The sequence below is a fragment of the Mytilus californianus genome, unplaced genomic scaffold, assembly GCF_021869535.1.
Source record: "Mytilus californianus isolate M0D057914Y unplaced genomic scaffold, xbMytCali1.0.p SCAF_8, whole genome shotgun sequence".
NCBI lineage: Eukaryota > Metazoa > Mollusca > Bivalvia > Mytilida > Mytilidae > Mytilus > Mytilus californianus.
In genome coordinates, this window is record NW_026262734.1 from 112,388,893 (window position 1) to 112,416,737 (window position 27,845).

At 35.9% G+C, this 27,845-nt stretch overlaps 1 protein-coding gene and 1 long non-coding RNA gene across 2 annotated transcripts; both read right to left on the reverse strand.

The window, feature by feature from the left end:
- Positions 1-538: 538 nt before the first annotated feature.
- On the reverse strand, positions 539-3,427 carry LOC127710833 (uncharacterized). The gene is made up of 3 exons (XR_007986350.1): positions 3,321-3,427; positions 2,207-2,678; positions 539-747 (listed from the first exon to the last, which is right to left on the reverse strand). It is a non-coding gene; the product is annotated as an uncharacterized LOC127710833 (long non-coding RNA).
- Positions 3,428-16,466: 13,039 nt separating this feature from the next.
- On the reverse strand, positions 16,467-26,607 carry LOC127711315 (loricrin-like). Its single transcript, XM_052217310.1, has 3 exons — positions 26,592-26,607; positions 19,945-20,955; positions 16,467-16,562 (listed from the first exon to the last, which is right to left on the reverse strand). The coding sequence occupies exon 2, from the start codon at positions 20,952-20,954 to the stop codon at positions 19,971-19,973; it is 984 nt and encodes a 327-aa protein (XP_052073270.1). The 5' UTR covers position 20,955; positions 26,592-26,607; the 3' UTR covers positions 16,467-16,562; positions 19,945-19,970.
- Between the last annotated feature and the right edge of the window lie 1,238 nt (positions 26,608-27,845).

A 27,845-nucleotide genomic window follows, 5' to 3' on the forward strand; every position in this document is an offset into this window, starting at 1 on the left:
AGATCCTTAATTGTGAGCGAAACGTAGAATAAGGATCTAAAATAATACTGCATCATAAATATTACCAAGTTCCATTGCTAGTTTTTTCGTTAGCAGTGGAGAAACGTATTAGATGTCTTTATATATATGGGGCCTCAGTGGCCGAATAGTTTTTAAAGTAGTTCATCTTCGGTATCACTAGCCTGTCAACACTGAGGTAGTGAGTTCGAACCCCTCACGTCTGCAGTTGCGTTCGACTCGAATCTTAATTGACTAGAATGGTCAGAAGCTGAAGGTCGGTGATTCTCTCCGGGCACTCCGACTTACTCCACCAATAAAAAGCTGACCTCCACGATATAGCCAATAGTGCTGATATTTGGCGTTAAATACCAACAATCAATCAATCAATCAATCATATTAGATATTTCCAGGGAAAAGTGAAGCGTAATAGTCAAGATTTTTGCCCGTAACAATTTTATGCCCAAATTTATTTATTTTTCCAATCAAAGATCGACATGTTTTTTTATTTTTATAATAATCAACTCAACATTTTTGCTTTTAATTCTTTTTTTTTTAGAAGGATTTATTTGAATAATCGTATAAACTGTTGGACAAACTGATAGTGGTGTTCAATGGTAAAAGCCGGATTCTACTCCAAGCTAACCGAAGAGAAGTTCCATTTTTTCTGTTTTAATTTATATTTTTTCTGCTAATGTGGATCATAAACTGTTTCTTGAAATTTATCTGAGTCTTGTATTCGCTAAGTTCCTAAAATAAAAGAAATTTTAACAATATTATAAAAAATTAAACAATGAGACTTTACGCCATGATACCTGTAATAATTCAAATGCAAAGAAATTTCACCGATAGTTGCCTTCAAGCGGTCTAACTAAATAACGACAAGAAGGTGTACATGCTATCAGGGCCCCAAGTAATGGACTTCTGATACTATTGAAACATTTTTTGTAGTAAAAGTCATTTAAGTACAGTCGATTGTTTGTTGTTAAACATAAAGTTTCAAATTGGGTTGCTGTTTAAATTGTGCACCAATGGGTGCTCAGTTGCTTTTGCACCAATTGTTATTTAAATTGTGCACCGATTTTCTGTTAATTGTAACAATACAGGTTTTTGAGAATTACATAAAAATAATACAATAGGCAAGTCAAAAATATAATTATTTATTTCACACATTTTGAAAGTTGGATCAAACTGCTACTTATGTTATATATAATTCATTGTATAAATTACAGCAAATAACATGTTTTCCCGTTAGACAGAATGGTGGAATTTTATCGATTTTCGACTGTCGTTCGTACCAATGTGCAATTTATATTATTACAAGTTCTTATTTTGATAAATCAGAAGTAAAAGTTTTTTTTTTAATTTTTTTTTACTAGTACTTTTGTAATAAAAAAGACCCTCCCCAAAGATAAGTGGTAGATCACTAAAATCAAGACTGACGGACGTTCTCAACCTCGGGAATTAGTTTTTTTTTAAACATTTGGTGTGATCTGAGACATTATGTTGACTATTCCCAGGTTTGATTGGCCGACAACTAATGAGGGGTCAGCAGAGTTTACGATTGTTCCGATTGGACGTGATTTCCAGAACTCTACGCAGTTGATATATTAAGTAACCCAGTTATCTTTACTCTCCGCCCCTCCCGTCAGTTGATATATTAAGTAACCCAGTTATCTTTACTCTCCGCCCCTCCCGTCAGTTGATATATTAAGTAACCCAGTTATCTTTACTCTCCGCCCCTCCCGTCAGTTGATATATTTAGTAACCCAGTTATCTTTACTCTCCGCCCCTCCGTCAGTTTACACCATCTATTGATATCACGAAATTACAGGTACTACGAGCAAAGAAAAATGATACACCCGTCCCCATATAAAGCAATAGTTAAGTTTAAAATTTGCCTAGGGAAACCCCAAAAATAAGGCGGAAAATGAAAACAAAATAGTGAGCTCAATGGCATTGTGAGAATTTTTCAATAAATTCTAATAAGGGGTAAATAGTCTTTTCGGATACGAAACTGTGAACCCACTGACGGTATTGATTCAACAGTTGTACATAATCAATTTGTTCTGTGCTCATAATTTACTTGAAGATAGCGCAATGCTCCGTCTTTATTTTTTTTATCTTAAGACTTGCCTACATTGTAATCGTTCGACATTTTATACAGTGCTAAAGTATTATACACACAAGGTTCTACTTTACTACTTACATGATTTGTCAATTGATTTATTTAATAATGAATTTATCTCCATACATTTCCCATGTAGCTTCCTCCATCTCCCATGAGGCTTCCTCCACCTCCCATGAGACTTCCTCCACCCATGAAACCTCCTCCACTTCCCATGAGGCCTCCTCCACCCATGAGACTTCCTCCACCAATGAGGCTTCCTCCATCCATGAGACTTTCTCCACCCATGAAACTTCCTCCACCACCGAAGTAGTCTCCTTGTCTACCCATATTGAAACTAGGCATCATGCCAACATTGGAGAAGTCAGAACTAGCTGGTGATATTCCACTGTAGCTTGGAGCAAAACCGTCAAGTGGGGAACCAGTTCCCGATGATAAAGTGTATGGAAAGTTCATTCCGTTGCTTGAGCCAAAACTGTTGACCACTGACATAGTGTTACAGTGGACAACTGCGACCAGACATACGGCCAATACAAAGACGAAGGCGTTCATTCTGAAATGTATTGTCAATGTATTTTATAAATGACAGGAATTATAGATTACTTTTCAACCAAAATGAGGTTTACAGAAATAACCGAAATACATACGAGGGGTCTCATGTTGAGAAGTGTTTGCCTCTGGACATCTTCATACTTTTTCAGGTTGGCTTAGACTCCCATCCATTCCTTTATATGAACACACATTGTATACAGGCACTGTTTCTATTTAAAAACGTAGCCAAAAAAATAGACATTTGGACAAATTTATCAGCCTCGTTACGCTCGACAGTTTTTCAAGATCGATCCAGTTATAAAACATCAATTATCTGTCGTTTTATAAGTAAATTATTTATAAATTTATTAATCAAATCTATTATGGCTGACTATAAAGCTATAATTTCAAAACGTAATCTTTAACGTAACCTAACCTGCAAGTTACTATCGAGAGAAGATATGCAACAAAAGAGATGATGTTTAGACCAAATTTTCACTTTCTGAATTAGAAAGGAACAACACGGTGCAAAACCTTGGAAGTTTTCAAAATTAAATATTAAGGTTCACAACAGACGCCTGCTACTGTTAACTGAATGTACGTGGTATATGGATGGAAATCGAAGAGGAAAACAGAATATACGAACAGAAGTAAGACATCCTACCTTGTGGTTACCAAGAGCTCCTAGTCTGGAAGTGATTAATAATTCTAGTTAAAGTATACGCTGATAGCTCGAGGACCACTGTAGAACATCCAATAGGAAAAGCCTTAATCTGAAGTGGTCGTACTCGTTACATCTGTGTCCTGGAAGTAACCCATGTCTGTCAAAGATAAATCATACTGTCAAAATATATGTTAGAATATCATATGTACGGAAAAGAAGCGGTTATTTCGTGCTCAAAGAAATAAGAGTACTTTATTTTGATATTTGTCATTATTCCTTGATTCGTTTTATAGTTCCAAATACAATATCCAAATGGCGACATCGACATGATAGCCGAATGAGAAATAGTTATTACGTTTTTAAAAGTAACAAACGTATTATTCGAAACAGTTTCAGATTAAGATTAAACTGTAAAATTATGTAAAAATGTATAATTGAGTCTTTTAACTCGTTTAAATTAGTAAAAAAGTTGTCACTCACATGATGAAAATGAATCTTATATGTCAATTTTAGCCTTTAAAAGTTTTACCTAAAAAAAAAACCTAAATTGACATCGCAGTAATAATAGGTCAAATGTAAAAAGGTAAACATGCTCGTGTTTATCATAACCACGGTAACATTTCTCAGTAGTCCTTGTATGTTGATGCGCATGTTTATTGCAAATCATGGCAACTTTTCTCTGTAGCCCTTGTATGTTGATACTCGTGTTTATTGTAAATCATGGCAACTTTTCTCTGTAGCCCTTGTATGTTGATACTCGTGTTTATTGTAAATCATGGCAACTTTTCTCTGTAGCCCTTGTATGTTGATACTCGTGTTTATTGTAAATCATGGCAACTTTTCTCTGTAGCCCTTGTATGTTGATACTCGTGTTTATTGTAAATCATGGCAACATTTTTCAGTAACCCTTGTATGTCGATGCTTGTGTTTATTGTAAACCATGTCAACTTTTCTCAGTAGCCCTTATGTGTTATTGCGCATGTTTATTGTAAACCAAGTCAACTTTTCTCTGTAGCCCTTGTGTGTTGATGCTCATGTTTATTGTAAACCAAGGCAACATTTCTCAGTAGCACTTGTATGTTGGTGCTCGTATTTTTTATAACCAATGCAACATTTCTCAGGAGCCATTGTTTGTTGATGCGCATGTTTATTGTAAACCAAGTCAACTTTTCTCAGTAGCCCTTGTGCGTTGATGCTCATGTTTGTTGTAAACCATGCCAATATTTCTCAGTAGCCCTTGTGTGTTGATGCCAACATATCTTATAAATACTGATGTCCGACAAACTTATGTCTTATGAATACTAATGTCTTATGAATATCGGAAGAATATTGTTTTGTAGATTTATAATATTTTTTTCATTTTCGAATTAAAGCGGCAAAACTTATCATACCTTTTTCTTTGTTCTGATAAAATCGCTGTACCTGTACATGTAAAAACACATCAAATCTCGGGACTATTGTTGAAGAACTTTACCTGCATGTAAAAACACATCAAATCTCGGGACTATTGTTGAAGAACTGTACCTGCATGTAAAAACACATCAAATCTCGGGTCTATTGTTGAAGAACTGTACCTGCATGTACAAACACATCAAATCTCTGGACTTCTGTTGAAGAACTGTACCTGTACATTTAAAAACACATAAAAATCTCGGGACTATTGTTGAAGAACTGTACCTGCATGTAAAAACACATAAAATCTCGGGACTATTGTTGAAGAACTGTACCTGCATGTAAAAACACATCAAATCTTGGGACTATTGTTGAAGAACTGTACCTGTACATGTAAAAATACATCAAATCTCGGGACTATTGTTGAAGAACTGTACCTGCATGTAAAAACACATCAAATCTCGGGACTATTGTTGAAGAACTGTACCTGCATGTAAAAACACATCAAATCTCGGGACTATTTTTGAAGAACTGTACCTGCATGTAAAAACACATCAAATCTCGGGACTATTGTTGAAGAACTGTACCTGCATGTAAATGTGCTGGGACAAGAAGCCGAATATCCCTTATTATATATATCGACTAACAAATCAAATTTCGTGACTATTGTTTAATACTGGCAGAATATTGATCTAAAGGTTTTTATTATGGTTGGGTTGCTAGCTGTCTCATTTACATATGTACCGAACATCTCCTTTTTTTTTTCATACAATGAAAACAACCGTTAAACGCGTACTTCAAACCTTTCGATAAGTATTTTATTGGGCTGGATTGGCTGTTATATGATACCTTTTTTTCTTAATCAGCTTCGAATGCAAGATTTTGAATATCTTATTAATGTATGCATAGCTAAATAAAACCAAAATCCTAAAGGAAGCGATAATTTCTTGTCAGGAAGTTACAGATCAGTAAAGTTAGTAACATCTCAATTATATACAGACCCATATTGATCACATCTTTACATACAAATGTACTAATTTTATCTGAGATGTAAATTTATCATAAAACAAAATGAAAACAACACGTTATAAATTTCATGCGTCCGAAGCGCTTTACTGAATTTACTTTCATTTGGAACGCTCAAAACCGAATATTTGAAAGCCAGGGATGTATAAGAACCGAAACAGTTGAAGAGCTATATGAAGAAAAAAGGACATGAAAAATAGTCAAATTCATATAAAGCCAAATTTAATATCCATATCACGCCTTTTTGTTTGTTTTTTTTGGGGGGGAGTGGGGGGGGAGAGAAAATTTGCCGAAAGTCTCTGTAGACTTTCTAAATTATTGATCCATTTTTAATGTAATAAGCAATCTTTTTTAAAAAGGTCAAAGTAGTTCAACAACTGTATCATTCGCCTTTCAACACTGAGGTTGTAAGTATACTAATTATGAATAAAAGTAGGTGTCAAACAGACAGCAACCGACAACACCACAAAAAATTTAAAAAAAATCTAAATGGTAAATGGTCTTCAACAATAGACAGAAATCTATGTAACATGTCTAGCTCAGACAGTCTCGACTATAAAGATAGTTTTGAATTTTTCAGAGAATATCAAATATCTGCAACCAACTTCCCAGAATAAAAAAGAAAACATCCATTAAGATTTCAGAAGGAAACATCCATAAAGATTTGAGAAGGAAACATCCATTAAGATTTCAGAAGGAAACATCCATAAAGATTTCAGAAGAAAACATCCATAAAGATTTCAGTAAGATTTCAGAAGGAAACATCCATAAAGATTTCAGAAGGAAACATCCATTAAGATTTCAGAAGGAAACATCCATAAAGATTTCAGAAGGAAACATCCATTAAGATTTCAGAAGGAAACATCCATTAAGATTTCAGAAGGAAACATCCATAAAGATCTTTGCAATGATTTTCTTCACATATACGTTCCCTGTTCAATTGATAGTCCTTGTTATTATTATAGAATTGAATGCTACTTTTTGCTAATTTTTTCGACATGAAAGCAAACGACCATTCCATTTTGCATGAAGCGTGCGTATAAGTGCAAAAGCGCTTATTGCTAAACATGTGACGGTCACTTGCTTTTATTTCGTTTCCGTGAAGTATTGACCCAACAACTCACTTGCTTTGGCGTAGCGCTAGCATTGACGCAATTAACAACACACTTCACTCGTTCGTCGTCCTCATACATGTGAATTGTGCTAGGACATTCAAATACAAAGTTTTTGCTTGCAATGAATCAAATATTTACACACAAAAAACAAAGAAAAAAATATGCCTTCTCATACATCATGTGCATGCACTATTTTTTGTTTTGCCAGGTGGTGTAATCATATAGATATCTTTGAAAGTTTTCTTGTTCGGTATAAAAACCCTGAATGACTGGTTATGAGGTAAGGAATCAGTCAACAGGTGTATACTAATTTACTCATTCGTCAAAACATCATCAAAAGGATTTGAGCGGTCGCAAAAATAACCTCATGTAAGGCGTTCAACCACACTTAAGATTATGCCTGATAAGAGAGAATCATATGACAAGCACACATGATTTAGTTCGCTCTTAAACACAGAACAATTAAGATGTTTTCGAGATACCAAATTCGATATTAAAGTTTGTGTTAAGGGGTGCAAAGAATTACCTTTTATACGTAAGAATTTCGAGCGTGTTAAGATGAAGGGTCGTCAATATTACCGAGAATGATTCAAAATGGCTTCCTGTTGCTCTTAGTAATTAACATAATGATTAAGAACTAATACGATGATCTTATGTGATGAAACATTTTGTCCTGCATTTTTTTTTTGTTGTAATCTGTGTCCTGCCTTTTTATTTTTCACTCTATTCGTTCCTGCCTTTTTTTAATTAGTTTATATTGACTTTTTTTACATAAATTGTCATCCTGTCTGGTTTTTTTTAGGAGGGAGATACCAAAGTGAGAATCAATGTAAAGAAGAGGCGGCAGATACCAAAGTGAGAATCAATGTAAGGAAGAGGCGGTAGATACCAAAGGGAGAATCAATGTAAGGAAGAGGCGGTAGATACCAAAGGGGAAATCAATGTAAAAAGAGGCGGGAGATACCAAAGGGAAATCAATGTAAGAAAGAGGCGGTAGATACCAAAGTGAGAATCAATGAAAGGAAGAGGCGGGAGATACCAAAGGGGAAATCAATGTAAGAAAGAAGCGGGAGATACCAAAGTGAGAATCAATGAAAGGAAGAGGTGGGAGACACCAAAGGGAGAATCAATGTAAGAAAGAGGCGGGAGATACCAAAGTGAGAATCAATGTAAGGAAGAGGTGGGAGACACCAAAGGGAGAATCAATGTAAGAAAGAGGCGGGAGATACCAAAGTGAGAATCAATGTAAGGAAGAGGCGGTAGATACCAAAGCTAGAATCAATGTAAGGAAGAGGCGGTAGATACCAAAGTGAGAATCAATGTAAGAAAGAGGCGGGAGATACCAAAGGGAAATCAATGTAAGGAAGAGGCGGGAGATACCAAAGTGAGAATCAATGTAAGGAAGAGGCGGTAGATACCAAAGTGAGAATCAATGTAAGAAAGAGGCGGGAGATACCAAAGTGAGAATCAGTGTAAGGAAGAGGCGGTAGATACCAAAGGGAAATCAATGTAAGGAAGAGGCGGTAGATACCAAAGTGAGAATCAATGTAAGGAAGAGGCGGGAGATACCAAAGGGAAATCAATGTAAGGAAGAGGCGGAAGATACCAAAGGGAGAATCAATGGAAAGAAGAGGCGGTAGATACCAAAGTTAGAATCAATGTAAGGAAAAGGCGGTAGATACCAAAGTGAGAATCAATGTAAGAAAGAGGCGGGAGATACCAAAGGAGAATCAATGTAAGGAAGAGGCGGTAGATACCAAAATTAAAATCAATGTAAGGAAGAGGCGGTAGATACCAAAGTGAGAATCAATGTAAGAAAGAGGCGGGAGATACCAAAGGGAAATCAATGTAAGGAAGAGGCGGTAGATACCAAAGTGAGAATCAATGTAAGGAAGAGGCGGTAGATACCAAAGTGAGAATCAATGTAAGAAAGAGGCGGGAGATACCAAAGGGACAATCAATGTAAGGAAGAGGCGGAGGATACCAAAGTGAGAATCAATGTAAGGAAGAGGTGGGAGACACCAAAGGGAGAATCATTGTAAGAAAGAGGCGGGAGATACCAAAGTGAGAATCAATGTAAGGAAGAGGCGGTAGATACCAAAGTAAGAATCAATGTAAGGAAGAGGCGGTAGATACCAAAGTGAGAATCAATGTAAGAAAGAGGCGGGAGATACCAAAGGGAAATCAATGTAAGGAAGAGGCGGTAGATACCAAAGTGTGAATCAATGTAATGAAGAGGCGGTAGATACCAAAGTGAGAATCAATGTAAGAAAGAGGCGGGAGATACCAAAGTGAGAATCAATGTAAGGAAGAGGCGGTAGATACCAAAGTGAGAATCAATGTAAGGAAGAGGCGGGAGATACCAAAGGGAAATCAATGTAAGGAAGAGGCGGTAGATACCAAAGTGAGAATCAATGTAAGAAAGAGGCGGGAGATACCAAAGTGAGAATCAATGTAAGGAAGAGGCGGTAGATACCAAAGTGAGAATCAATGTAAGGAAGAGGCGGTAGATACCAAAGTGAGAATCAATGTAAGGACGAGGCGGGAGATACCAAAGGGAAATCAATGTAAGGAAGAGATGGTAGATACCAAAGTGAGAATCAATGTAAGAAAGAGGCGGGAGATACCAAAGTGAGAATCAATGTAAGGAAGAGGCGGTAGATACCAAAGTGAGAATCAATGTAAGGAAGAGGCGGGAGATACCAAAGGGAAATCAATGAAAAGAAGAGGCGGGAGATACCAAAGGGAGAATCAATGTAAGGAAGAGGCGGTAGATACCAAAGTGAGAATCAATGAAAGGAAGAGGTGGGAGATACCAAAGGGAAATCAATGAAAGGAAGAGGCGGTAGATACCAAAGTGAGAATCAATGTAAGGAAGAGGCGGTAGATACCAAAGGGAAATCAACGAAAGGAAGAGGCGGGAGATACCAAAGGGAAATCAATGTAAGGAAGAGGCAGGAGATACCAAAGGGAAATCAATGTAAGGAAGAGGCGGTATATACCAAAGTAAGAATCAATGTAAGAAAGAGGCGGTAGATACCAATGTTAGAATCAATGTAAGAAAGAGGGGGTAGATACCAAAGTGAGAATCAATGAAAGGAAGAGGCGGTAGATACCAAAGGGAGAATCAATGTAAGGAAGAGGCGGGAGATACCAAAGTGAGAATCAATGAAAGGAAGAGGTGGGAGACACCAAAGGGAGAATCAATGTAAGAAAGAGGCGGGAGATACCAAAGGGAAATCAATGTCAGGAAGAGGCGGAGGATACCAAAGGGGGAATCAATGTAAAATGTAAGGAAGAGGCGGAGGATACCAAAGGGGGAATCAATGTAAGGAAGAGACGGAGGATACCAAAGGGGGAATCAATGTAAGGAAGAGGCGGTAGAAACCAAAGGGAGAATCAATGTAAGGAAGAGGCGGAAGATACCAATGGGAGAATCAATGTAAGGAAGAGGCGGAGGATACCAAAGGGGGAATCATTGAAGGAAGAGGCGGTAGATACCAAAGGGAAATCAATGTAAGGAAGAGGTGGAAGATACCAAAGGGAGAATCAATGTAAGAGGCGGAAGATACCAAAGGGGGAATCAATGTAAGGAAGAGGCGGAGGATACCAAAGGGGGAATCAATGTAAGGAAGAGGCGGTAGATACCAAAGGGACAATCAATGTAAGGAAGAGGACGTAGATACCAAAGGGAAATCAATGTAAGGAAGAGGCGGGAGATACCAAAGGGAAATCAATGTAAGGAAGAGGTGGGAGACACCAAAGTGAGAATCAATGTAAGAAAGAGGCGGGAGACACCAAAGGGAAATCAATGTAAGAAAGAGGCGGGAGATACCAAAGGGAGAATCAATGTAAGGAAGAGGCGGTAGATACCAAAGGGAAATCAATGTAAGGAAGAGGCGGGAGATACCAAAGTGAGAATCAATGAAAGGAAGAGGTGGGAGAAACCAAAGGGAGAATCAATGTAAGAAAGAGGCGGGAGATACCAAAGTGAGAATCAATGTAAGAAAGAGGCGGGAGATACCAAAGGGAAATCAATGTAAGGAAGAGGCGGGAGATACCAAAGTGAGAATCAATGTAAGGAAGAGGCGGTAGATACCAAAGTGAGAATCAATGTAAGAAAGAGGCGGGAGATACCAAAGGGAAATCAATGTAAGGAAGAGGCGGTAGATACCAAAGTGAGAATCAATGTAAGGAAGAGGCGGTAGATACCAAAGTGAGAATCAATGTAAGAAAGAGGCGGGAGATACCAAAGTGAGAATCAATGTAAGGAAGAGGCGGTAGATACCAAAGTGAGAATCAATGTAAGGAAGAGGCGGTAGATACCAAAGGGAAATCAATGTAAGGAAGAGGCGGGAGATACCAAATGGAAATCAATGTAAGAAAGAGGCGGGAGATACCAAAGGGAAATCAATGTAAGGAAGAGGCGGGAGATACCAAAGTGAGAATCAATGTAAGAAAGAGGCGGTAGATACCAAAGTGAAAATCAATGAAAGGAAGAGGCGGTAGATACCAAAGGGAAATCAATGAAAGGAAGAGGTGGTAGATACCAAAGGGAAATCAATGAAAGGAAGAGGCGGGAGATACCAAAATGAGAATCAATGTAAGAAAGAGGCGGGAGATACCAAAGGGAAATCAATGTAAGGAAGAGGCGGTAGATACCAAAGTGAGAATCAATGAAAGGAAGAGGCGGTATATACCAAAGTTAGAATCAATGTAAGGAAGAGGCGGTAGATACCAAAGGGAAATCAATGTAAGAAAGAGGCGGTAGATACCAAAGGGAAATCAATGAAAGGAAGAGGCGGGAGATACCAAAATGAGAATCAATGTAAGAAAGAGGCGGGAGATACCAAAGGGAAATCAATGTAAGGAAGAGGCGGTAGATACCAAAGTGAGAATCAATGTAAGGAAGAGGTGGGAGACACCAAAGGGAGAATCATTGTAAGAAAGAGGCGGGAGATACCAAAGGGAAATCAATGTAAGGAAGAGGCGGTAGATACCAAAGTGAGAATCAATGAAAGGAAGAGGCGGTATATACCAAAGTTAGAATCAATGTAAGGAAGAGGCGGTAGATACCAAAGGGAAATCAATGTAAGAAAGAGGCGGTAGATACCAAAGGGAAATCAATGTAAGGAAGATGCGGAAGATACCAAAGGAAAAAATCAAAACTCTTTAACCGAAGAAAGACAGACAAAAACATGGCAAAAACGTCGACAAAAACAAAAACAGTTTACAAAACACTACAAAAAAAAACACACAAGACTGAGCAACAGGAACACCACCAAAACCGGACTGATATTAGGAGCTCCAGAAAGGTAAATATATCCACACGTAGCACAATTGAGGAAAAGTGAACGTAGGTGAAACTGATTAGACGATAAGCTTGGCTCAGTAGAGAGATGTACGAAGAAAATAAATAATGAATTTAAGCTATACTTTAATAAGAATTTTTTTTTTTCAACACCTTACGGATTTTTTTTTATTCGAGTCTCATTCATTGGTCAAAAGGAGGTCAGTGGCCCGTACATGTGATGTAAATGTAAGTTGCATGTAAAGTCTTTCTTTTACAGCGTGGAGTAAAATAAACTTTATGTTCGGTCAACCTTAATGTTGTTTATCTGATGGTAGAGTTGATAAGATGACGAATCGTGCGACTTTGGGACTTTTCCTACAAAGTACTTGTACCGCCCAAAGACAGAATCATTGGAACCGAAATCAATCATAAACATTCAATCACGTAAATTTCTTCTTGTAAAAGACATGTAAACGAATAAAACACTTTCTAGACAGTTTGTGAAGGAAAATGAAGTTATCCTGTTGTGTTTTGATTTTAATTCAGCTTGTCTCACTGATCAGCGGCCAGATGTATAGCAGGCGTTTTTATCAGGAAGGGTTCCAATCTGCTGGATACAGTCCATTTCCGTTCGGTGGACATCCGTTTGTAGGCAGAGGCGGTCACGGTGGATACGATGGGGGACACGCCCATACACATGTCCACTACCATGGTGGAGGATTTGGTGGAGGGTTTGGAGGAGGCGGATTAAGAATTAGATCCAGAGACGTTGGTGCAGGTAAGAACACAATTTTGTTGTGTATTTACAATGTCCTGTTGATAAGGTTTTCATTTAAAATAAATAGCTCGGTCTTTACATTCTGTTTTCATTTTCTCTTTTTCTCTAATAGAAAAACAAAGGATATATGGTATCCATCGATGCCACAAAATCAGTAAATGCACAACAAAAAAACATACAAAAAGCAACGGAACAGCGCTTTTATTGCTGTTCTTCATCTCAAAGTCACAGTGAGACCTCAACACGGAGCAAAAAACTCTCACCTGACTGCAAGTTTAAGACGGCCCCTAGTTTTCCTTTTTTTATATTTTGAAATGAATACTGTATCTAATAATAAGTACATGCATATTCTTAATAAAACAGAGCAAGTCATAAACTCATTATAGATACCAGGATTAAAAATTGTTTTCGTCTACAAAAGACTCGTCAGTGCCGCTCGAATGAAAAAAGTCAAAACGGCAAAATAAGTAATGTGCATTAAAGACATACTATTCCTTTATCAAGTTTTATCTCTTAAATGTAAGGAAGACTAACGAATAGATTTGTATAGTGACCATAATCTAAGACGTAGAAAATTGTGCAGGTGTATATCATATATTTTCAGGTGCCGTTGGGTTCATCCTTGGGACATTACTTAACAAAAACAAGAAATAAGGACAACTACGTGTGAAGAATCGTAAGTGTTGTTTTTTCTAAAATCTTTTGAAAATAACTACCAATATTTAATTGACAGTTTCCATGTTAGTTAACACACACCCATCACGTGAAAGCAAAATTATACATCTTTCTTTCAAATCAGATTTATTTTGATTTCAAAGTTTAGAGCTGTTGAAATTAAATTTGTCAATATAAGTACTCGCTGATACTTAATTTGACAGCTTTATAAATAGGTCAGTTTAAACTTTGTCGTTTTCACTGCACAATTTTAACTTCAGAGGCGGAGCTTCCATTGAGGCAATGCAAATAAAATGAGAACAGAAAAGAAAAGAAAAGAGAGATAAAATATACAACGTGTTTTTCATTAAAATAAGGTATCGAGTGAAGATGGTTCCAAGTATTTTACTTTTCCAACATTTACAATTGACATGATACTTTTATGTTTGATTGTATTTGGTGGATATGGTTTTAAAGAGAAACAGCTTGGCATATTCCTATAGAAACCAACTGCTCCTCTTCCCACTGACATGTATCTTGATTTATATGTGTTGGACCAGCTATAATATATAAACGTATGAAGTAACATGTTACACTTTAATATCCCCCGTATTTGAAAAAAATATTAAAAAAGGTCAAATTCTTCTTATTTTCCTTCTATTTTAAGTTCGCTGACAAGTAAAGTTTTGTGATTGTGATTCCTAATAATGTAGCTACTATAAGCCTAAGGGTAATTATGATCCTTATTTGGCTTTTTCTTCAAATCGTCAGAATCGAACCCGGTGGTACCTGTTCAAAACAGTATCGAATGATTTCAAACACGCATTTATCATTCGACTATTCATTCGACGTTTTCGTAGAAAAAAATTATATCATATCTAAGCTGGAACAACACTGTGTATTGAAAGAAACTATTTTTTTCAGAGAAATTCATGTAAATAAAGCGGATAAATTGTACGGCGAAAATGTTTTTACTTTTCGGGAAATAGATACTTTTTGCTTTTCAACGCTTCGGGAGTACCTATATCCGGTGGTGAGGCTACACGGTGTTTAAGTTATTGAGAGTCTATGAGGGTCTGGATGGGGATCATAGAATAGTTTTCAACAACAGACAGCTATTCATACAATATTGCAAGCTCTATATCATTCCTAGTCTATAAAAATTGATAATAAATTTAACACAGATCAGCCATCAAGACCAAATAATCCAAACAACAAAAAAATTTTAAAAAATAATTCATAAGACAACTACTGGGGGAGGTTCCTCACTTAGGATAGGCACATGTATATGTTGGGATATAAATTCATTTAACATCAATATGCAGTCGTCCTCATATGTCTGATATATTTGACACTGGTTGTAGCCACATCATTCAAAAAAATACTTAGTAATGTAAAGAAAAACACAAACTAGTATAGGATTGACCATGAAATCTAAGGGAAATATATGTACAAAATCACTGCTTTAAAGATACACTAAATATGTTGATCATGGCCAGGTCGAAAATTAATTTCAAATAGCAGCTTACACGGAATGCTTAGAAATATATCTGGAGATCGACTGAAACAATTTACGAAAGCATGTTGCTGCAATTAAACCACCCATATTATTTACCGTTTGGATTAATATATAACTAAAAGGAGATGTGGGACACACGAAAATGAGACAGCCACCGAACATAAAAAAATATCCGAATCTAAATGGAGGTTAAATGAGAACTGTTTTCAATTACTTTTTGTTGAAGTTGCGCCTCTTTATTACATACAACATTGGCATTGAACCACGACCTCATTCACTCTATATGCGAAACTTCTACGACAACTCTACCACGGCGATTTTACCACTACAGCAAGCCGACTTGTTACCTCATTAGGATAGTTTTACTTGACTTTATTTCATTTGTGCATTTTTATTTTTGCTCATTAATTTATCTTAGCTCAAGTGTGTTTACGTTAAACCGTCAAAGGCAATCATAGTGTCCCTACTTCACATTTGAATACGTGCAAGGGTCATTAAACAGTCACTCAAACAAACAGACAAAAAAAAAGCCATTTCTATAGTCTTAATAATCTAGAACTTAGTCAGTGTCCTCTTTTATTTTCATTAAGTTTTAAGCCAAAAGGTGGGAGGAAGAATTGTTACCCCACAGTTCCTACGCCCCTTAATCTGTTTAAAATACAGACCCTGAGTCCACATTTTGCTTACAGAATTTTATCAGATCCTTAAATGTGAGCGAAACGTAGAATAAGGATCTAAAAAAATACTGCATCATAAATATTACCAAGTTCCATTGCTAGTTTTTCATTAGCAGTGGAGAAACGTATTAGATGTCACAATAGGGCCTCGGTGACTGAGTGGTTTAAGTAGTTCTGCAGTATCACTAGTCTGTCAACACTGAGGTAGCGAGTCCGAACATCTCGTGTCTGCAGGTGCGTTCGGCTCGAATCTTAATTGACTAGAATTGTCAGAAGCTGAAGGTCGGTGATTCTCTCCGGGCACTCCGACTTCCTCCATCAATAAAAAGCTGATCCCCACGTTATAGCCAATAGCGCTGAAAGTGGCGTTAAACACCAACAATCAATCAATCATAGTAGATATTTCAAGGGTTAGAGGAAAAGTGGAGCGTAATTGTCGACAATGGTATGAATATCGCCAACCATAGCCAGTCGAAATTTTTGACAATTTTATGCTCAAATTTAGTTTTCAATCAAAGCGGGAAGGTGCCTGATATGTTTTTTGGTTTTGTAATAATCAACTTAATATGTTTTTCTTTTAACTTGTCTTTTTTGAACGGGGTGTATTTTAATTATCGTATAAACTGTTGGACAACATAGTGGTATTCATTGGTAAAAGGCCGAATTTTTCTCCAAACTAGCACGGCGTGGAGAAGTTTATTTATTTCTGTTTTATTTGGATTTTTTCTGCTAATGCGGATCATAAAGTGTTTCTTGAAATTCATCTGAGTCTCGTATTCGCCAAGTTCCTAAAATGAAAGAAATTTTAACAATATTATAACAAATAGCAATGAGACTTAACGCCATGATAGTAATAATTCAAAAGCAAAAATATTCAAAGAAATTTTTACCAACTGTCTTTACGATCTAAATAAAGAAAGACAAGAAGGTTTACATGCTTTCAAGGCCCTAGTAATAAACTTCTGATACTATTAAAAACTTTTTTTTAGAAAAAAAAATCACTAAAATACAGTCCATTATTTGTTGTTATATATAAAGTTTGAAATTGGGTTGCTATTTAAATTGTGCACCAAATGGTGCTCAGTTGCTTTTGCACCAATTGGTATTTCGTTTGCGCCAAAGAAAATCTTTCATTTGCGCCACAAACCACATTTCATTTGCGCCAATCATAAAACAACAAAGAAAGCGTGATAAACTGAAGTCAAAGGAGTAGGCCCGGTAAGACCCCTTTTTGGCCCGAAAATATAGCTGTTTTACAAATTTGTTAAAACTGTAAACTTTGGCTATTTATCGGAAAGTAGCATACTTTTGTAACATAAATATGGGCTGTTTTGGACAATACAATGCGCATGCATCAAGTACAAGCATCATTATTTCATGAAGAATTACTGAAATCTTCACAATTTTAGCGTTTGTGCTAACTTTTAAGAGGTTTTTGTCTAAAATGGAAGTTGCCGCACTCGTGTTCAGTCTTAATATTTGAATATATATTGTATTTGTATTTGATGGTAATACATAACATATATAAAGGTTGAGACTGAACAGGAATGCGGCCATTCACATTTTAGACAAAAACCATCTGAAAAATGACGTTTTATGGCATATTTGATAGATTTTTCATATTTAAGCTTGAATTTTAGCGTCTTTATGACCAAATCAGTTCAAATCTTTTACACAAATCACTTTTACACCAAAATTAGCCCAGACCTTCTTCTCAACGTCTCACTGCAGCCGGTGTCTTCGTGAAAATCATTTTGATTCCATATTAGCAATATCTAAGTTGGTTTTCCTATTTGATTTTGATTTTGAATAAAACAGCATATTCACCTGTGTAAGAAGTATATTCACCGCGCAAAACGTCACGTGCTTTCACATGTAACGTTATGATCAATTTTTTATTGTACCTGAAGAAAAAGAATATCCACCGCGCTGAACATCACATGTAACGTTATGGTAAAATATTATGGAATAAAGCAATTATTATCAATTGTTTCGGTAAATATATGGTTCAACTGACTTTTGAAAAACTGATATTCACTTCGGCTGTTGGCCTGTGAATATCAGTTTTTCAAAAGTCAATAAAACCACACATTTACCTCATCAAAAGACAGTAATTTTATAATATACGTTGTCGTCTCATGCTACGTACATGTAAATCAAAATGTAAAGATGCTTGAATAATAATACTTGTTCAGTAAAAATATGCATGGAATGATGTTGGTCCTTTGTTGGTTCTCTTGAAATTGTCAGTTCGTGCAACAGTCCAGAATGACGGTGAATATCTTGAACCAGAGGTTAATATTATACAATTACTGTCTTTTGATGAGGTAAATGTGTGGTTTTATTGACTTTTGAAAAACTGATATTCACTGAGGCCAACGGCCGAAGTGAATGTCACTAGGTTTTTCAAAAGTCAATTAAACCACATATTTACCGAAACAAAATACAGTTATTGTTTTATTCCATGTTCCGAGCGAGAAAAATATGTATAAAATAACAGTTATTTACCAAAACCAACTAAACGTCAAACATTGTATCGTTATTATACACGTAAAAGCGCGCGACGTTTTGCGCGGTGAATATACTTTTTCCACAGGTGAATATGCTTATTTATTCAAAATCCCATTCACATAGAAAAACCTACTAAAGTTCTATCAATATGGAATAAATATGTTTCCAAAACATAGTCAGCAAACTTCATGCATCTGCTCAGTTTAAGAACGATAACTTGTACAGGAAAAAATAATCATTCCACGTTTCATATTCTACCAATATTTTTTTTTAATTTGTGTGTCTCTATCTTCATTCCTCTCAGCTCATCGTGTACATCCGCTTTAACTTTTTTTCCGGTAAAGCATGATAATGTTTTGTTTGTTGTCAATATTAGATACCAAACATACATTAGGGTATGGATATTGAGGGGGGGGGGGGGGGGGGGGCTTCATTTCTGTTATTCTTTATTTTTTTTTAAGCCATTTTTCTCTATTCTTTATACTTTTGACCCATTATTCTCTATTCTTTATATTTTAGCACCTCATTATTCTCTATTCTTTTTTGGTCCTTTTTTCTCTATTCTTTATATTTTTTAACCATTATTCTCTATTCTGAAAACCCCCATCCACACCCTCGTATATAGCCAAGAAGGCATTTTTATGTCAGTTTTAAATGAACTCGCTTAATTAAACAATTTCTTATGAAAAAAAAATGTATATTTCAACTTCTCCGTTATATGTTACCTGTAAAATGGCGCAAAAGTAGTTTTTATATTTTGGCGCAAATAAGATATTACCTTGTGGCGCAAATGAAATACTGCATTTTGTAAAAATTGGGAAATGCAATGTGCTCGCACCAATTTTCTGTTAATTGTAACAATACAGTTTTATGAGAATTACATAAAAATAATATAATAGAAAAGTCAAAAATATAATTGTAAATCACACATTTCGAAAGTTGAATCAAACTACTACTTACATTATATATAATTCATTGTATAAATTACAGCAAATAACATGTTTTCCCGTTCGATTGGGTCAGAGACATTGTGAAATAATGACGGGTCAGCAGTAAACTTTACGATTGTTCCGATTTGACGTCATTCCAGAACTCTCCGCAGTTGATGTATCAAATAACCCCGTTATATTTACTCATCGCCCCTTCCGCCGGTCTACACCATTTAATTATATTACTAAAATAAAGGTACTACGAGCAAAACTCACAAAATAATACATCCGTCCCCATACAAAGCAATAGTAAAGTGTATGATTTGCCTAGGGAATTCCCCAAAACAATGCGGAAAATTAAAACACTATAGTGCTCAATGGTTTTGTGATAATTTTTCATCTAATAAGGGAATAAAGAGCCTTTTCGGATACAAAATGGGCACCAACTCACGGTACTGTTTCAACATTTGTACGTAATGGCCTTGGGCAACCACTCACGGTCCTGTTTAAACAGTTGTACATAATCAATTTGTTTTGTGTCCATAACGTACCAGCAGACAGCGCAATGTTCCGTATTTATTTCAATAAGACTTACCTTAAAGTAATCGTTCGACATTTTATATTTAGTTTATTTTCTCTAAACATTCTGATTTGTATTTTCGTAACATGCAGTGCTAAAGTATATTATACACACAAGGAAATGTTTTATATGTTCTACTTTAATACTTACATGAATTGTTTAATAAGATAATTAAGTTATTTCCCATAAGAGTTTCTTTCTCCTCCCATGAGGCTTCCTTCACTTCCCATAAGGCTTCCTCCATCTCCCATGAGGCTTCCTACGCCCATGAGACTTCCTCCACCCATGGGACTTCCTCCATTCATAAGGCTCCCTCCACCCATGAGACTTCCTCCATCCATGAGGCTTCCTCCACCCATGAGATTTCCTCCACCCATGAGGCTAGCGCTTCCTCCACCCATGAGACTCTCTACACTCATGGGGCTTCCTCCACCCATGAGACTTCCTCCACCCATGAGGCTTCCTCCACCCATGAGACTTCCTCCACCCATTGGGCTTCCTACACCCATGAGACTTCCTCCACCTCCCATGAGACTTCTTTCACTCATGAGACTTCCTCCATCCATGATGCTTCCTCCACCCATGAGACTTCCTCCACCCATGAGACTTCCTCCACCCATGATACTTCCTCCACCCATGGGGCTTCCTCCACTCATACTTCCTACACCCATGGGGCTTCCTCCACCCATGAGACTTCCTCCACCCATGAGGCTAGCGCTTCCTCCACCCATGAGACTTTCTACACTCATGGGGCTTCCTACACCCATGAGACTTCCTCCACCCGTGAGACTTCCTCCACCCATGAGACTTCCAATACCCATTGGGCTTCCTACGCCCATGGGGTTTCCTACACCCATGGAGCTTCCAACACCCATGATACTTCCTCCACCTCCCATGAGGCTTCCTCCGCCCATGAGACTTCCTCCATTCATGAGGCCTCCTCCACCCATGATACTTCCTCCACCACCTTCTAGTCCCCCCATTGAGATTCCACTGTAGCTTGGAGCAAAACCGCCAAGTGGGGAACCCGCTCCCACTGATAAAGTGTATGGAAAGTTCATTCCGTTGCTTGAGCCAAACCTGTTGACGTACATTGACATAGTGTTACAGTGGGCAACTGCGACCAGACATACAGTCGATACAAAGAAAAAGGCTTTCATCCTGAAATGTATTGTCAATGTATTTTATAAATGACAGGAATAGATTACATTTCAACTATAATGAGGTTTGCAGAAATATCCGAAATACATACGAGGGGTCTCATATTGAGAAGTGTGGGCTTCTGGACATTCTTATACTATTTTAGGTTGACTAAGACTCCCACCCGTTCCTTTATATGAACAGACATTGAATAAAGACAATGTTTCTATTTAAAATGTAAAATGAAACGAGCCAAAAATTAGACATTTTGACAAATTTATCAGCTTGCTTACGCTCGACAGTTTTGATCCTATGCCTACTGTACATATTCGTGGGTAAACACTGATATATATATAATTAGATATAAAAAGAGGCATACAAACAAATATGAGATACACAGAAGAAAAAAAATCAAACTTTAATTAAAGAAAAAATATGCGTCAATCAAATTAAAACGTAGACGACATGATATGGAACATGAGACAACATCAAATTAAATACTTAAAAGCACAAAGTTGATAGAAGTAGCCCAACGCTACGCCTATTTGTTTTAGGTATTTTTGTCATATAGCTCTTCAACTGTTTCGGTATTTATACATCCCTCGGATTTCAAATGTTTGGCATTGAGCGTTAACGTTCCTGATGAAGGTAAATCCAGAAAAGCGCTTCGGACGCATGAGATTATTAAACGTGTTGTTTTCAATTTTTTACATCACTGGGTCGATACCTCTGCTGGTGGACTATCAGTCCCCGAGTGTATCATCAGCTCAGTAGTCAGTACTTCGGTACTGACATGATTCAGTTATAACAAACTTTTCTAAAATTGTCCGTTTATAAATTTTGAAATTATAAAGAAACTAAGGTTTCAACTCCCTCAGGCAAAGTTGACCTTAGATGAATTTGTCTATTTGTTTTAGGTATTTTTGTCATATAGCTCTTCAACTGTTTCGGTACTTATACATCCCTCGGATTTCAAATGTTTGGCTTTGAGCGTTCCTGATGAAGGTAAATCCAGAAAAGCGCTTCGGACGCATGAAATTATTCAACGTGTTGTTTTCAATTTTTTATCAACATCCTTTATGTACGGGAGTACCCTTACTATGCGATTTGGAGGGAAAGTCTAAATGAAATAAAAACGATTAAAGAGAAAATGTTCTGATAAAAAGTTGTTAAAAAATTTATTACCAACTAGAAATTACGTAAAATAACAAGTCAAAATCGATCCAGTGGTTGTCGTTGGTTGCAATCTACCATAATTGTTTTTCTTTTATTGTTTTTGAATTGGTTCTCAAATTTTGTATTCCGGATAATTTTTAAGCTGACAATACGGTATGGGTTTTACTTATTATTATATATAATACAGTTGTCCGTTGTTTTTTACATCCACTTTATTTGTCCTTTGGTAGATAGTTGTGTCATTGGCAATCATACATCTCCTTAGTTTTTATATACAAACATATCTGAGGTTAACACGTTTGCTCCCAAAACCGACTTTTAACTGTTACATCAGAAAATCGCTCAGATAATAGTCGCACAGTAACCTATTGTTTATTGTCTTAAAGTGGACAGAGAAAAAATCACAACGGATATGACGGAGTAACTTTAATCCTTCAGGTGTTTCAAATCAGATATGTTAATGTGCGTTTTCACATGTATGTAGTCCATTTTCGCTGAACTAGTATACATTTTTGTTTAGGGGCCAGCTGAAGCCCGCCCCAGGTGCGGGATTTTCTCGCAGTGTTGAAGATCCATTGTTGGCCTTGTGTTGTTTTCTGCTCCTTGGTCGGATTGTTATCTCATTGACGTATTTCCCATTTCCATTCTCAATTTTATTATCTATTCAAAGTGTTGATAGTAAATATTCAACAAATAAAATAGTATACTTATTCTGTACAAATGTTCAGTTCGAATTCTGTTTAAATATATCTGTACTATCAATAATAAGATACTCGACCACAGTTTTCTGTTTTCTCATCTGACAAATCTTACCACAACTGTAAATTTTGCATTAACTTTCATATCATACGCATAATTTTCTTATTGGCTTTAGCCAAATTTCTTCGTAAGCTGCACAATTTCTACGTACTTAATCGTGAATAGGACGGAAACAAAACTACATTGCCAATAGATAAGGGTCTGGGTGGGTCTTACAGAATAGAGAATGAAGGGCAAAACGTACAGAATAATGGGCAAATATATAAAGAATAGAGGAAAATAGGTTAAAAAAAGAATAGAGAAAAAACGGGGTGCTGGAATATAAAGAATAGAGAATAATGGGGAAAGGACAAAGACAATAGAGAATAATAGGCAAAGAACATAAAGAATAAAGAATAATGGGAAAAGAACATAAAGAATAGAAAATAACGGGGAAAAGAACATAAAGAATAGAGAATAATAAGGACAGAACATAAAGAATAGAGAATAATAAGGACAGAACATAAAGAATAAAGAATGGGGAAAGGACATAAACCATAGAGAATAATGGGAAAAGAACATAAAGAATAGAGAATAACGGGGAAAAGGACAAAAAGAATAGAGAATAATCGGCAAAGAACATAAAGAATAAAGAATAATGGGGAAAGGACATAGACAATAGAGAATAATCCAAAAGGAACATAAAGAATAGAGAATAAAGGGGAAAGGGAAAAGAACATAAAGAATGGAGAATAATGGGGAAAAGGACACAAAGAATAGAGAATAACGGGGAAAGAACATACAGAATAGAGAATAATGGGAAAAGAACATAAAGAATAGAGAATTATCGGCAAAGAACATAAAGAATAGAGAATAATGGGGAAAGGACATAAAGAATAGAGAATAATGGAGAAAAGGACAAAGACAATAGAGAATAATGCAAAAGGAACATAAAGAATAGAGAATAAAGGGGAAAGGGGAAAGGACATAACGAATAGAGAATAATGGGGAAAGAACATAAAGAATAGAGAATAATCGGCAAAGAACATAAAGAATAGAGAATAATGGAAAAACAATATAAAGAATAGACAAAAATGAGGAAAAGGACAAAAAGAATAGAGAATAATGGGAAAAGAACATAAAGAATAGAGAATAATGGGGAAAGAACATAAAGAATAGAGAATAATAAGGACAGAACATAAAGAATAGAGAATAACCGGGAAAGGACATAGACCATAGAGAATAATGGGAAAAGGACAAAAAGAATAGAGAATAATGGGGAAAAGAACATAAAGAATAGAGAATAATGGGGAAAGAACATAAAGAATAGAGAATAATAAGGACAGAACATAAAGAATAGAGAATAACCGGGAAAGGACATAGACCATAGAGAATAATGGGAAAAGGACAAAAAGAATAGAGAATAATGGGGAAAAGAACATAAAGAATAGAGAATAATGGGGAAAGAACATAAAGAATAGAGAATAATAAGGACAGAACATAAAGAATAGAGAATAACCGGGAAAGGACATAGACCATAGAGAATAATGGGAAAAGGACAAAAAGAATAGAGAATAATGGGGAAAAGGACAAAAAGAATTGAGAATAACGGGAAAAGAACATAAAGAATAGAGAATAATAAGGACAGAACATAAAGAAAAGAGAATAATAAGGACAGAACATAAAGAATAGAGAATAACCGGGAAAGGACATAGACCATAGAGAATAACCGGGAAAGGACATAGACCATAGAGAATAATGGGAAAAGGACAAAAAGAATTGAGAATAACGGGGAAAAGAACATAAAGAATAGAGAATAATAGGGAAAGAACATAAAGAATAGAGAATAATAAGGACAGAACATAAAGAATAGAGAATAACCGGGAAAGGACATAGACCATAGAGAATAATGGGAAAAGAACATAAAGAATAGAGAATAACGGGGAAAGGACAAAGACAATGGAGAATAATGGGCAAAGAACATAAAGAATATAGAATAATGGGGAAAAGACATAAAGAATAGAGAATAATGGGGAAAAGGACAAAAAGAATTGAGAATAACGGGGAAAAGAACATAAAGAATAGAGAATAATAAGGACAGAACATAAAGAATAGAGAATAACCGGGAAAGGACATAGACCATAAAGAATAATGGGAAAAGGACAAAAAGAATTGAGAATAACGGGGAAAAGAACATAAAGAATAGAGAATAATAGGGAAAGAACATAAAGAATAGAGAATAATAAGGACAGAACATAAAGAATAGAGAATAACCGGCAAAGGACATAGACCATAGAGAATAATGGGAAAAGAACATAAAGAATAGAGAATAACGGGGAAAGGACAAAGACAATGGAGAATAATGGGCAAAGAACATAAAGAATATAGAATAATGGGGAAAAGACATAAAGAATAGAGAATAATGGGGAAAAGGACACAAAGAATAGAGAATAACGGGGAAAGAACATAAAGAATAGAGAATAATGGGAAAAGAACATAAAGAATAGAGAATAATCGGCAAAGAACATAAAGAATAGAGAATAATGGGAAAAGAACATAGAGAATAACCGGGAAAGGACATAAAGAATAGAGTATAACGGGGAAAAGAACATAGAGAATAGAGAATAATGGGGAAAGAACATAAAGAATGGAGAATAATGGGGAAAGAACATAAAGAATAGAGAATAATAAGGACAGAACATAAAGAATAGAGAATAACCGGGAAAGGACATAGACCATAGAGAATAATGGGAAAAGGACAAAAAGAATAGAGAAAAATGAGGAAAAGGACAAAAAAAATAGAGAATAATGGGAAAAGAACATAAAGAATAGAGAATAATGGGGAAAGAACATTAAGAATAGAGAATAATAAGGACAGAACATAAAGAATAGAGAATAACCGGTAAAGGACATAGACCATAGAGAATAATGGGAAAAGGACAAAAAGAATAGAGAATAATGGGGAAAAGAACATAAAGAATAGAGAATAATGGGGAAAGAACATAAAGAATAGAGAATAATAAGGACAGAACATAAAGAATAGAGAATAACCGGGAAAGGACATAGACCATAGAGAATAATGGGAAAAGGACAAAAAGAATTGAGAATAACGGGGAAAAGAACATAAAGAATAGAGAATAATGGGGAAAGAACATAAAGAATAGAGAATAATAAGGACAGAACATAAAGAATAGAGAATAACCGGGAAAGGACATAGACCATAGAGAATAGTGGGAAAAGAACATAAAGAATAGAGAATAACGGGGAAAGGACAAAGACAATGGAGAATAATGGGCAAAGAACATAAAGAATATAGAATAATGGGGAAAAGACATAAAGAATAGAGAATAATGGGGAAAAGAACATAAAAAATAGAGAATAATGGGGAAAAGGACAAAAAGAATAGAAAATAATGGGAAAAGAACATAGAGAATAACCGGGAAAGGACATAAAGAATAGAGTATAACGGGGAAAAGAACATAGAGAATAGAGAATAATAAGGACAGAACATAAAGAATGGAGAATAATCGGCAAAGAACATAAAGAATGGAGAATAATGGGCAAAGAACATAAAGAATAGAGAATAATGGGGAAAAGGACAATAATATTTAAGTTTCACAATAGACGCCTACTACTGTTCACTGAAAGTACAGTGTATATGCATGGAAATCGAAGAGGAATATAGAATCGTATTGAGATACATGTACAATTCTAAATATACGAACAGAAGAAAGACACCCTACCTTGTTGTTACCAAGAGCTCCTAGTCTGGAAGTGATTATTAATTGTAGTTAAAGTATACGACGATAGCTCGAGGACCACTGTAGAACATCCAATAGGTAAAGCCTACGTACTCGTTACATCTGTGCCCTAGTGGAAGTAACCCATGTTTGTCAATGATAAATCATTCTGTCAAAAAAATATTTTAAGATAGCATCTGTACGGAAAAGAAAAAGGTATTTCATATCAAAGAAATAAGTGTTGTTTTTTTTTTTATATTTGTCGATATTCCTTTATTCGTTTTGTAGTTCCAAAAACAATTTTAAATGGGAAAATAGTCATTTACGTTTTTGAAAATAGCAAACAAGTTTATTCGAAAACAGTTTCAGATTAAGATTCTACTGTAAAACAAAAAGTAAAAATGACGTTTTGATAACTAAAATAGTCACATGTTGAAGCTGCTTTTTTAAATGTCAATTTGAGCCTTTAAAACTTCTCCATAAAAATCCAAATTGACGTAGGAGTAAAAATGGTTCAAATGTAACAATGTAAACAAAAAATGCATGTTTGTGTTTATTGTAAACCATGGTAACCTTTCTCAGTAGCCCTTGTGTGTTGATGCGCATGTTTATTGTAAACCAAGGTAACATTTCTCGGTAGCCCTTGTGCGTTGATGCGCATGTTTATTGTAAAACAAGGCAACATTTCTCAGTAGCCCTTGTGTGTTGATGCGCATAATTATTGTAAACCAAGGCAACTTTTCTCAGTATCCCTTGTGTGTTGATGCGCATAATTATTGTAAACCAAGGCAACTTTTCTCAGTAACCCTTGTGTGTTGATGCGCATAATTATTGTAAACCAAGGCAACTTTTCTCAGTAGCCCTTGTGTGTTGATGCGCATAATTATTGTAAACCAAGGCAACTTTTCTCAGTAACCCTTGTGTGTTGATGCGCATAATTATTGTAAACCAAGGCAACTTTTCTCAGTATCCCTTGTGTGTTGATGCGCATAATTATTGTAAACCAAGGCAACTTTTCTCAGTATCCCTTGTGTGTTGATGCGCATGTTTATTGTTAACCAAGGTAACATTTCTCGGTAGCCCTTGTGTGTTGATGCGCATGTTTATTGTAAACCAAGGCAACTTTTCTCAGTAACCCTTGTGTGTTGATGCGCTTGTTTATTGTAAACCAAGGCAACTTTTCTCAGTATCCCTTGTGTGTTGATGCGCATGTTTATTGTAAACCAAGGTAACTTTTCTCAGTAACCCTTGTGTATT